The sequence below is a fragment of the Thermobia domestica genome, chromosome 10 (assembly GCF_964235325.1).
Source record: "Thermobia domestica chromosome 10, izTheDome1.hap1.1, whole genome shotgun sequence".
NCBI lineage: Eukaryota > Metazoa > Arthropoda > Insecta > Zygentoma > Lepismatidae > Thermobia > Thermobia domestica.
Window position 1 is genome coordinate 122,825,884 of NC_137463.1, and position 14,037 is coordinate 122,839,920.

The 14,037-nt window shown below is 38.1% G+C and overlaps 1 protein-coding gene across 4 annotated transcripts in view; it reads left to right on the top strand.

The window, feature by feature from the left end:
• LOC145662694 (dynein axonemal intermediate chain 7-like) overlaps positions 1-14,037 on the top strand; it is a 450,989-nt gene that overhangs the window by 148,265 nt on the left and 288,687 nt on the right. For all 4 annotated transcript variants that reach the window (XM_081728534.1, XM_081728535.1, XM_081728531.1 and 1 more), the window contains exon 8: positions 3,942-4,337. In XM_081728534.1, the coding sequence (XP_081584660.1) occupies positions 3,942-4,337 (396 nt within the window). The remainder of the gene's footprint in view (positions 1-3,941; positions 4,338-14,037) is intronic.

Below are 14,037 nucleotides of genomic sequence, written 5' to 3' on the forward strand. Positions count from 1 at the left end.
CCGTAATAGGTTAATACATCTTCCATCGTTCGTATTTAACGACAACGACAACAGATAAACTGTTTTCGACCTTCTGCACCGACAAAGACTTCGTGTAACCATATCTTACAACGCTAGCAAGAACCCAGTCTCCCTTTCTAGCAGAACGTTCTGAATAGTAATTAAGAAGGCAAAAACAGCAATTCCATGTTTGACTTACATTGCTTGCAGCCATCTTTAGACTTAGGCCTACATCTTCACTGGAAGGGGTAGAGGATATCAGTTTCTTTCGAGCTTTCATTTTTTTTTCTTGGCAGGTTCTGTATTAGCACTCTTCTTTCTTGTAGTGTCCTTGGATTTTGTTACACCCGATGCTTGTGTCTTTCCTCGGAGTTGTTTTATTCTCATTACCCGAATATTGTGAGAAATTGAGTGGCATGATTTTCCTGTAATACGACGTCTCTACTGCACACACACTTTTTCTGGGCTGGGAAGCACTTGTTGTATGGGTTCATCTATAGGCTTCGTTGGGACAAAGTTTTGAGAGACATGACCGGAAGAAGAAGGCGCGTTGTTAAGATCTTCCCGAGAAGACTGCTCCTCAAAATGTGTAACAAGGCAATATGTTTCCGAAGGGGCGAATCGACATTCTTCAAAAGCTTGTGGACTAAAGGAGTATATACCGGTACATGAAAACCCATAACTGCCAATCCAACAGAAGCTGTCCGCTTCCAGGCTTCAATGAACAAAATGCAGAACTGAGATTCATTAATCACTGAGCTCGAGTTTGGGTGAATCCAGATAGTTGCCTCTTGGTGGTAATTGGCTTTAAGGGCCTTAAATCAGAGCGATAGAGTGGTTGTAATACGTGCGTTGTGTGTGGAGGTAGGTAAAGCATTTCAATGTCATGACTTTGGCAGAATTCTAAGAACAGAGGTTGTGAGTGAGATTTTGGTTTTTAAAGTCCGGATTTTTGCGTACGTTTTTGAATATTACTACAGGAGGTATAAAAGACCCTTTGGCATTGCAGAATGCTATCACCGTTACATTTTCCGCGCCTATAGTTCTAATTCCACTGGTATTCAAATTGCCCCGCTTTGAATTATCCGAATTGCCCCGCAGTCGACGAATATGCCATTCACAACGTGGTATGAAAACTGCTCATTAGTTGACGCCAGCGTACAGTATATCAATGCCCCACAGGCTACTGATACGATTATAATCCAGAGCGGTTTCATTTTATCCAGTTAGTAATAAGGAAAGCTTAAGGAAACAACGTTGAAAATTATAACGACCTAAAAATAGACATATTTGTACTTACCTTGCAGCAAACAAAAAATAGTGTAAGCCTTCAGAACCGAAGGAATAGTTTGTATTTCTGAGAGCGATTTCTGCAAACCACCCCCTACAAATCCACCACAGGTTCACTAACATGGCAGCCGCGTTTCCACTCCAGCTAGCAAAATGCTTAACATTATTCAAATTCCCCGCCTATTCGAATTACCCCGCTCTACCCTAACTTTTTTTTTCTAAAAATAAAGTTTCTAGTACACTGAACCTTAGGTTCATAATAGTTAAAAAAATGGGATACCTTTCAGGGTATAAATAATGATAATAACAATGTCCAATAGCATATCACTGCAGTCTTGTAACTAAAAACTCTTACGTACAAGTATATAAAGATGCTTTTAAAATGTCTGATTCTTACATCTTAATTTTATAATAGAATAAACGTAATGATAATCAATATTTCTTAGTGATTGGTATCTAGCTTTTTCTCTTTCGGTAAACGGGCGAAAGTAAACTGCTATTGTTTGTTTATGAAAGGCATCAAGAGTTCCTCAAATACTGAATTTCAATAACAACATACATACAGTACATTTTTCACATAATATTCTTCAGAGTACTGATCATTCTACCAGAATATTCTACAAACTTCTACTAAATTAATGGATGAAATTTGCGAAAAAATCTGGGGATGTTTTTACTTAATCCTCTTCCTAATAATGAATAGAAACACAAAAGGGCCAAATATTTCTAATCCCTGAATACAATTATTTGACTTCAAGAAGCAACAAAGATTCACAACTCTTTCTCTGGAAAGAAATTTAAAGGAAAAGGAAAACAAGAATGACTTATAATTTTGTGTTTTCAAAGCTTCTCGTCACCCCATTTTTAAGAGAGAAGAGGAAATATTCCGTTTTAATTAAAAAGGAACGGTACGTCGTACTGTTGTGTTCGCCAGAAAAATCACTATAGACTAATAGAAAGTAGTTTCCACACTTTTCACCAATCAGTTAAGGAGCCATTATGTAATTTCTCGGTAACAATGGAGATTGATGAGTCCTGTGCTTCAACGCTGACGGTGACGATGGAGTTCAAAATGTAAAGTTGGCTGGGTTGCTTTTGGATTGATATCCGATCATATTTCCACTCACTATAACATCAAAAACAGCTTACTCCGTGTTTCACGCGTTAGGTGACGTTACTGTGTCTTTGAGATCAAAATTAACTGTTGTAGCGAACCATAGTTCAGTGGTAGCATCTAAAGCTTGTGACAAACATCTTGACATTTCAGCTAAACGAATAAAACGCAAGCTCTGACGCGGTTGCCGAGTACTAAGGGGTGTGGCTATGGCTAAGCAGACGAACTACAGCGCGATCAGGTGGCAGAGCATAGACGTGGATGTGTACAAAATAAACGTAGCAATACCGCTGGACTCTCATTTGCTAGCAGCATTTAAAGGGAACTTGGAGCGCCGCCTTCAAATGCCAAGATGTTTGTCACGCCGTTTAGATACTTTTGAACATGTAGTGTATTTTGATAACACATAATCAAAGAATCTATTATGTCCATTGTCTAACCTAGTTATTGACTTTTCTTTGCTTGAAGAATAGGGTGTGTAGGAATTGTCCAAGAATACTGGAATGAGCTACGTGAAACCATAAAAATGGAGTTTACTTTCCACACTGACACACGTCAGCAAAATCACAAAATACGATAGAATAGATTCAATTGTGTTTACAGCAGGGTTGAGGCAAAACTTCTGCTATAAAATGATTCTCCGAATTAACAACTGGTTGCATGTGTTGTTATGATTATTTAAGAGGTTAAAAGTTAATAAAATGGTAAACGTTTATATAGGGTTCCCTGTAAGAAGTGTTTTATTTATATTAATTCATGAACATATTTATCATAAATTATAAATTTCAATTAAAGGATTTGATATTAAAAACTTGACATATCTAAGAACATGCTCGTGGCTAAGTGGTTGGTATTCTTATCTTTTGTGGGAAAGATCCAAGTTTGATCCCCTATAGATCATGGACATCACGTGGTTCAAATCCCACACAAAATCTAGAGGTCAATATCTTATATAGCTTCCATGTGGAAAAGGGACGTTGAACCCGAACAAAAATAATTGATACATTCAACATGTTACATTCCTATGATAATATACATACATATTTTTTAATCAACTTTGAGGTACATTTTCTTGGTAACACGTTTTTTTTTTTACAGTAAATAATACTATGCCATTTATACTGTTCCATGTTATACGCTGTAAGAGATTAGAAAATTAGTACTCAATTAGTAAAATTTTCTCTGTACTGTTAAATCAATACCTTGAATATTCAGGTTTGCCTTCAACTATCAATTTTATCATTTTAAGTTAAGTACCAGTAATTTGGGAAATGCTACACGGGTAATAATCCTTAACTACGAGCATTTTAGGTCCAAAACAGATATAATCTATTATGAAATACTTTATTATTAATATATTAGAAACCAAAATAATTTAACTACCTTTGATACTAAAAGCTTTATAATTATTTTATTTTGTTAGTATATAAAATTTAATGAACACTTGAACAGATTTATGTACATATTAGGTAAAAATAAGAGTTTTCACGTGTAGTAACAAACATAGATTAACATTTGTTTCATATGTTGCTTTTAGACTTGAATACTTACACGAATGAAGAATGGATTCGTCAAACAGAAGAGCGTGAGGCGAAACTGAAAGAGTTGAAAATAGTGATAGAAGAACCACAGGTTGAGGAAGAGGAAGTTGAAGAAGAGGTTGAGGAGGAAGAAGAAAAGCAAGAAGAAGAGGCACCGGCTGCTACAGATAGAAGGAGTTCCGATTCCGAAAGTGATGTATCGGAAGAAAGTACAACGGATGATGAGGCTGAGAAAGAACGCCTTAGACTCCAAGAACTGCAAGAGAGAATGGCGAAAAAGCCTAAGAGAGAGGCATCAGTTGAACACGAAGTTGTTGATATTGGAGTGATCACAGAAGAAGATATTTATCCCGAAGATAAAGAAGAAAAGGAGTTAGAAACAGAGTCGACAGGTAAGAAATCATAATAGACTTTAGTTAATTACACCAAAATTTAAAATAAAAGTGCGCATGTATGTTTTTTTTATTTAAAAAAGCTAGTTTCAGCAACAATACAATATTAATTTTCTTAGAAAGTAGTTGTATTGTGAAATGTCGGTATACTTTAATTATAGGCTAGCAAGTGTTAAAATCGTCTTGATAAGATTGATTCCATTAATCTTTTAAATTTAGTTGCCAGCCAGAAGTGCTGCTGTGTTGAATTGCAGATCTCGAAAATGTGGGAAAATAGTAGCGTATCTAAGGGCACCAATAAGTTAATTCTGAGGGTGTAAAGGCGTGGCCAATCTAAGCTTACAGTGACGTAGCACTGGCTCACCCAGAATCAGAAGGAAAGTATTGTATTTATGCGCGCGTTTAGGAAAGTTTTCTACAACTGATAGCCAGTGTGTGAAGCGATGTTTAGGAATCGAGACAGAGCTTCCGATAGACAATCACATAGCAATCAGTCACGTTCGAGGGTCATTTAACAAACAGTACAAAAGAAACATCCGAAATTTCTTTATCCGTGGGATCCTTGTTCCTTCCATTGCACCAAAATTTATACACTTTCTGATCCCAATCAGAAATAAGCGTGCTACCATTAAGCCACCATGCTCCCATATAATATGGAAGGGAATGAAAGTGCTTACAAATCTCAGATCTTTAAAAAGGGGGGAAAATCCTTCGTTGTCTCTCTGGTCCTTATTCAGAAGAGTTTCGTCAACGCAACCCAACAATTACATCTTAAGTTGCGATAATAAGTATAGCAGTTATAATTGCTCATCGCCTTTTACTTTGCGTTGCGATCAGCAAGTTGTACGATGAAAGCCTCTGTCTTTAATACATTATAGGAAACCTCGAGGTATGGTAAATAGGGAAATTTTATAGATGCGAATTATAATAGAAAATTGGATCTGAATAAAGTAAATTGTGCTATTTCTTCTGCTTGTTTATTTAAAAATTCGTAGTTGTTTGATTGGAGCTGAGTTCCTTTGAACACTGAGGGTAAACCTACAGCTTAACATGGGTTCCCAGATGGAATCGAAGGTGGCTCTCCCACACTGAAAACGCGTACGCTAATCATATAGCCAAGGAAGCTCAAGAGCTTGCGTAGGTTTTATATTATTTCTGTTGTTCACATTGAAGTTTGTAGAAAGAGGCGATATAATAGAAAGAGGCGATATTCTAAAGCTTAAAAACATTGTTTTTGTAGATCAGAATCACTGTCGACTTCAACTGAAATTTCCTTCACCTTGGGAGCCATGTTGCTTCTATTGCACCAAAATTTATGCACTTTCTGACAGATGACGCAATTTGTAAACTCGTTCATATTTTCCAATTGTGTACCTTCATGTTTCACCCCGTCTATTGTCTTTACAGATGTTGACACTTTCCCCTCTTCCAAGAATTCTCTTTTCAACGAAAACATCACCTATCATGTCAGCGGTAAGGCTAACAACATCACTCACATTCTTATAGGGATCAGCACGTCGTAAATATGAATACCCGTTTAAAACAGTTTGCTTTGCTTGGCTATTTAATGGACTGCCACCTCTATGTAATAGAAAATAACACACAGGTAAACAAACACACTGAATTCCCCTTGCACACGACACCATATTGCACCTGTACAGCAGGAAAGAAGCTATTTTATACATACGGTGTATGCATGAATTATTGTATTTCATAAATATCTTGTAGGTCCTTCATCAAATCATACCTAGACAATTTGCTCTGCATAAAGGGCAACGTTCTTTAAAATGTGGGATTATTTGTTTGCGTGCATCGACAAACCGCATTGCTTGTTACAGAAAATGTTGCAGTCCTGTGCTCGTATAACTTAAGATCATTGCGTATTTGCGAGCATGCGTTACGTATGTATTAACTATTTGTTACTTCAAAGTACTAATAATTTTAACTATGTGCACGTAAATCTATAACATGAGGTTCTGTGGTAGCAAATTCTTTCATAATGATGCAGTTCCAACATTACTTGGAATTACTATGGTTAGAAATTTGGAGCTACTGAAATTACGTCACTGAAAACTTAGGTTGGCCACGACTTTAGTGAAGTTCGTGAGTCGTAAGTGGGGAAACTGCGAAAGGCACAAGTATCTAGTTTTCTCATTTCGTGTTCGATAGGACTGTAATAGTTGACAGTAGACACATTACGATCCTGAGAATAGGTATGGCGTGTTCAGTCAAGAGTCTAACTACCACCAAGAAAGCCCGAGTTCGGGCTAGTAGGAATGTGGTTTATTCTTTCGTAGTAGCTTCGTTCAAATTCGGTTAGAAGTACTCCCAGTCTATCAAATGGATACGTAGAGAAATCTAAATTGTAAAGGTTTCTCAATGTACTGAGATCATGGAGCTGTGAAGCCTTCTATTCATACTGCCCTTAAGCCACGTTGGCCTCTTCCGAACGCCAGAAGTCTGGCCTATTAGTGCCGTAAATGAAGCTCAAATTTTAATGAAGAAAGGAACAAATTAGTAACAAGCTGAAAGTTGGTACAGATGTTGGGAACAGTGATTTAAACAACATACTAAAAGTCCCCTGAAATCCCACCTGACCTTCGCCCGCCTTATTGGAAAATGGCCACTGGAAGTGTCAAATGAACAATATCCAGGTAAAAATAGGAACATTTTCGATATGGTTGAACGTAAAGAGACAAACTTAGTGTCGTTTTATAGAACATAGGTAACACGATATTTTTATAGAGAGACAATTTTTCACAAAATCTATACTTTTAGATATATTTAGCTGTAAATTCTAAATTTCCGAAAACTACCGTCAAACTGATTTAAAATTTTATTGAACTTAGGAAGTCATTATTAACAAGTTAAAATTTGACATAGATGTTAGTAAAGATTATTTAAATGCCATACTAAAATCCCATAACTTCTTCGTCCGCCATATTGGAAAATGTCCAAATGCCCGAAGTAATTGAAAGATGATATTTTTAAAGTGAAATACAAAATCTGGAAGGGCTAAATATTTGAGAAACAGTAAACGCGGTCGATCCGAAGTCAATTGGGATCAATGTTGGGGGGAGGGGTAAACATTACAACGTGGTTAAGGTTGTCTTCTGCCATCTTGGTGACCGCTATTTTGGAATCAACTTGTTTATTTTAAATGGAAACATGCTCGTGTGATGTATTAAACAATATCCTCGTTCGAAGAGGAGCCTAACGCTAAGGTAATTTTTCCAAAACCTGCAATAGTTTTGCAATTGTGAATAGATTTAGGATATGTTGTGTGTGAAATGCTGTAAAATGTGTTGTGCAAAATTCCGAATTGAAGGATAAAGTGAAAAACATGCTTTGTAACATCTCACATTACGTATTCTTTAATAACCAGGAAACGAGAGCTAACACATATGAGACAAATACAATCACATGACATGTTCAACATGTCCAAATTTCTGTTGTATGCACATCCTTAACCGTGCGTCCTAGTGCTTGTACACTCTGCGAAGCATATTCGGTAATATTTGTTCACAGGCTGTAAATATCATCTTTCAATTAGTTCGGACATTTGGACATTTTTCAATATGGCGGACTAAGAGGTAATGGGATTTTAGATCTTTACCAACATCTATGTCAAATTTTAACTTGTTAATAATAATGATTTCCTAAGTTCGATTAAATTTTAAATCAGTTTGACGGTAGTTTTTGGAATTTTAGAACTTACAGCTAAATATTTTTTAAAGTATGGGTTTTATGAAAAATTGTTTCGGTATAAAATTATTGTGTTACCTATGTTCTGTGGATGACACTAAGTTTGTCTCTTTATATTCAACCGTAGATATTCCTATTATTATCTGCGCATTGCTCATTTGACACTTCCAGCAAGCCATTTTGCAATATGGCGGGCAAAGGTCAGGTGGGATTTCAGGAGACTTCTAGTATGTTGTTTAGAACATCATTCCCAACATCTGTACCAATTTTCAGCTTGTTACTAATATGTTCCTTACTTTTTGGTAATTTGATTCCACTACTATAACATTACTTGTTCCGTGGCGTTACCAGACCCGTACCATTGCTTTCAATAATACTATCATGATCAGAATCTGGCTATTCCTTCTGCTGAATTAAACTACGTTTAACCAGTTATTTCTTTTATTTTTAATTGTCAAAACCATGGTTTCTTAAATCAAAATTCGAACACTTTTTCTCTATGACAGGGCCTCTCGTGAATTGAGAAACTATAAATTAAATGATAAAATTATTCTGAATATAGATACTTCTCTTTTGTTTGTGGTGGAAACATATTTCCAGGATGAAATGGAAACATCTACTGCTGTGATTCCAAATATCATTCTAGATGTTTCTGCTCGTAACCAATCTTTATTTTGTTCCTATTAAGTCTTACTCGTTTCCAGTGGCGTAACTAAATGCTTGGGGCCCTCCCGCAATGCGGGGTCTGCGGGGCCCTTATTTACGCTCCTGCTCGTTCCAGTACTACAGTGTCATAAAATTCCATGAAAACAAAATTAATGCACCGATTAAGATAAGAAAAATGCGTAGACTTCTGCACACGGTAAGATTGTTATTAAAATCCTAGTGTAATTCTTTTGTTGTCACTAATTATTTCGTAATGTGGAGTAAAAGCGACTCGTACGGAAGTGAAAAATATTGACGATAGATTAACTCTAAATTTCTTTAACTGGGTAAGATTAGAAGGAATATAATAATTATTAAATCTATTATAATTTTACACTCCGATAGCTGCATTAATATTTCAGTATTTCATAATAAACCTGTGCCTAATGCTTCTTCACGTCGGAGTCTCATGGTTTCAAAGCTGGTACGAATGTGAACAGTAAAAGAAATTAAAGCAGTATTCCTGCGATGGAACCGATAATATGAACTATATCATAAAAAATTGCTTGCTTGCAGGTATTTGAAGATTTATTATTTGTGTAACATATTTTATCTGGATTTGAAGTTGAGGGAATTAAAGATTATCAATATGGCTCCAAACGTAAGTAGTCAACATTGGATCAAAATCCTACATCACATAGATGTATTTTTTGAGCAGGGCCGGCCTTAAGCCGATTGGACCGATTTCTCCCAATCGGGCCCCGCGCCTGAGGGGGCCGCGCGCTAGTGCCGTCTACTCTACTGACCAGTCTAATATATTCTCCATGCCGTTTTAACAGCATATTAGGCCCCAGAGCAAATAAGTATGTTGTGGTCCCTATGACTAAGTTTTGCTCCTAATGCATATATTATAATTAATACATGTCATTCTGCTCTCGGGGCCCTCGTCCAAGTGGCTATGGTACCGTTAAGATGGCTCTGCTACTCTCGGTCGTCAAGTGCACGCAACATATTGCAATGCAGGTGCATCCATGGACTCAACAAGGGAGGGTATGGTCTCTCACTAACAGTTTCCGAGCATAAGCAAATATTTTCTGGATTTAATGCTGCACTGGATTCTTTATTTATTTATTTATTTATTTTTTTACGTTTACAACATCTGTTGTAAAAATACAGGGTGTCTCAAAAGTCCCTTACCACCCATATTAAAATCCAAATGGATGTACTTTCAGCAAATTTGATGTGGTAGATGAACTTGAGGGTTAGGGGGACACTTTCTGGCGTAGGGTATGCGGACGGCCGCCATCTTGGTGCCGCCATCTTGAATTTAACTTTTTTGTTACAAACGCTAGGTGGGTCATGTGATACATGACCATAGGCTAGAATTTCACCAGAAAACCGAAACTGAAGTCAAAATGCATTTATCTTTATGCGATAAACAGTTATCCACAATTGCAGGTGTGACTTTCGTATTACATAATGTGCTCAACATATTGTCCGTGCTGGGCAATGCACGTGTTCAGACGTTTCTCCCAATTGCTATGGACACGTATTAAGGTTTCTGAGGATATTTGTTCACAGGCAGCCATGATACGTTGTTCCAGATGGCGAACATCACGAACTTTCACAGCATACACCATAGCCTTCACATGTCTCCACAGGTAGAAGTTAAGGGGGGTTAAGTCGGGTGATCGGGCAGGCCATTCCACTGGTCCACGGCGACTCATCCACGTCTCAGGGAATTGTTCATTCAGGAACTGATGCACCTGGATGCCATAATGGGGAGGTGCACCATCTTGTTGGAAGAACCTGGGGAAGGTACCATCCTCGGACATCAGAGCCGGCATTATGTTTTCCTGCAACAACGAGAGGTATCGGTCTGCATTTAACGTTCCTGGAATGAAAAACGAACCGATGATCTTTGTTCCCCATATGCCTATCCATACCATAGTTTTCCCTGCACCGGTCATTTTCGAGGGATCTGTCCAAGCGGGTTTGTCACAGGACCAATAGCGCATGTTTTGCCTATTGACTTCACCATTTACGTAGAAATGGGCTTCATCCAAAAAAAGTATCTGCATAGCGAACTGCGGATTTACCCTCAATTGCTCAGTAGCCCACTCGCAAAACTGAACGCGACGATCGGGATCGTCCTCCGACAAATGTTGCTGGAATTGCATCTTATATGGATGCCACTTATACCTTTGGAGCACTCTGTGCACTGAACTGTGACTCACGGCACACTGCATTGCTAAACGACGTGTGCTCCGCTGCGGAGACTTCGAGAAGGAGGCTAGAACGGCAGTAGCTGTTTCTTCGTCCATGGCTGTCCTTGGTCGTCCACTACGGGGTCTATCCACAACTGTTCCCGTTTCTTCGAATTTGGTCAATAACCGTGCCACTGCAACATGCGATACAGGTGTTCGTTGTGGATGACGCGCACTGAAATCGGCAGCCACAGCGCGGGCACTCCTCCCGCCCCATATTTTGATTATGTGGATGCGTTCGTCCCTCGTTAACGGCATGATTCACAACCTGCAAGACAAAAGAAACGCAGTCAAATTCACAACTTCAATTACGGATAACTGTTTACCGCATAAAGATAAATGCATTTTGACTTCAGATTCGGTTTTCTGGTGAAATTCTAGCCTATGGTCATGTATCACATGACGCACGTAGCGTTTGTAATAAAAAAGTTAAATTCAAGATAACGGCACCAAGATGGCGGCCGTCCGCGTAACCTACGCTAAAAAGTGTCCTTCTAACCCTCAAGTTCACCTACCACATTAAATTCGTTGAAAGTACATCCATTTGGATTTTAATAGGGATGGTAAGGGACTTTTGAGACACCCTGTAGATATTATATCCAGGAAATATTCTGCACACCCCAACACCCCTAATACTCTCCAAATTTCCTGGGCGTAAAAATATTCTTTTCTTGGAGTTTATGTAAAAATGTATATCATTATTCTAAATGCACACCATTTTTTATTTTCAACACCCCACTAAGTAAAAGTTCCTGGCGTTTTACTGTTTATGTCATGTGATACTACCTGTGAATACCGAGATGGTATCAAATTAATCAGCCTCAGTGCGACACCGAGATGGTATCAAATTAATCAGCCTCAGTGCGACTTCTTTGCATATTCTTTCTCTTATCTTAGCTATATTAAAAATACAAAACCAGAGGACAAACTTTGTCCTCTCCTACGAAAAATCCCGTGGATATATTTATTTTAAATCAAGTCAGAAAAATCGAAGTGAGTTGAGTTGATTTTGAGTTTAACGTCCCTTTTCAGCAGCGAGGCTATATGAGACGTGGACCTACTGATTAACGTGGAATCCGTACCACATGAGCTCCCTCCGGGAATCGAACCCGGGTCTCCCGCGCCAAAGGCGCGTACGCTAACCGCTTAGCCACGGAGGAGCTCTCAGAAAAATCGAACGTATACTAGTGCGTACTGAATATGTGACTGCTTATGAAGGTTTGTCTTCTAACTCGAATAATCCAATGGAAAATATGTCAGTCATCTTCCATCAGTTAAGGTTTGTGATCGTCTCATTATCATTTTATTTTGTCTGTAGTCGATAACGACTTTAAGTTGATTATACCTTTCATAAGTAGCTGCCTCCGATGTTCTCACTGGCGTACATTAGGTTTCCCTGACTTGAATTCTTTTCAAAAAGACACAGCTGTTAAGGAATCTTTGAACCAAGGAATTCATATCATATGTGCACTTCATTATCTTACAAATATAAACTTATGGAAACACAGACTTCACCATTGTACTTCCCGTAAAATTCTAGCCGAATTTGATATATTACATGACCCTGTTCCTATTTAAAAGAGTCAAGCGAGATACAAGATGACCGACTTCAAGATGGCGGCCTTGATAAGCATATCCTCAAATGGATGTCTACTTCCTCCCGATGTCGGTTATTGTGTTTTTGGTTTTCATCCTTTACCCGTTTTACAAATAAAATGAAATTTTCAAACCTGAAATACATTGTTACGGCTTATTCTGATCAATCAGGCTTTTGGCCACTGCATCCGTCTTTATGGACTAAAGCACTTTAAATTTTGCTTACACTCGTTTCTTGATGTTCCACACTTCTCTACCGAGTTTGGTCAAGAAATTAGATTTCGAGATCGACAGGTTTACTTGTAAGAGAAGAAAACTGTGAAATACTGATACAAAACCGTCTTGAAAAATTGCGAGTCACAGGGGTGAAATATATTTTAAAATTCATTCACTGTTTGCATTTCCACTTGAGTAATTTTTCTGAAAGGTTAGCTGCTATAAGCAATGAACAGGGTGAGCGTTTTTACCAGAACATTTTGCAGATATAAAAACTTTATAAAGGGAAATGGGTATAACCACTAGACCAGAAGGGAGAGCGATATATATATATATATATATATATATATATATATATATATATTCATCCTCACGGCATTGTCAAGGCTCTATATTTGTATTTTACATTTAAAGTTGCAACCGGGTGTCTCTGACTGCCGTATTCGGTAGCCCGATCATCACCCCTGTTCTTCGCGCGCAGAGTCATTGGAAGAACTGAAAACGTACTCTGTACACAAACAGTTTATGGTTGTGAACTCGGAAAGCCTGGTACTTCTGCTTGTCAACGTCAAAAAGTGGGAGAAAAAATGATGTGTAGAATGTAAAGAGGGTGCAACAGTGTCTGATGCTTGTAAGGGAACATATTCATTTGTAGTTCGTGCACATTCCGCCTGTAGCGCTACTGTGGCACAACGTATATTGTAACTGTATAACTCTTGTACACCGCTAGTAGGTCTATTCGCGTTAGTAACGACCGAAACTATGTTGTCAGCTCTGACTGCGATAAGGCACTGTCGTGCTGCTTTTGCTTTTCTTTTTTCCCCTTTTTCATTTGTGAGACGCCAAACATGTTGTTTTTGCTTGTTGCACGCGCTGAACGGGTTCCTGCGAGCGAAGTATTTAAGAAGTTGACTACATATTCTTGTTTGCGATAGTTTTAAATTGGTTAACTGTTGAAAAATATACGAAAATAAAGCTGTACTTGTTAAGGTATATTAGTCGACGACGTAGCTACTGACAGTGTTGATTACAGATTTTCTCGAGGAAGAATTTAATTACAGTAGAGGTGAAAAGGAGACGTCCATTTAGACAGCCCCCCCCTTATCAGACTCAATCGGAAATGGTCTCAATCGTTTGTACACAAATGTGCAGGCGAAATTTTCGTTTGTACACAATTAGGGGCGCCGTCAGAACGAAAACAAAGTGGGGGCTGTCTAAATGGTAGTCCCCCACTATGTACAATTGAATCAGAAATTGTCGCAATCGTTTGT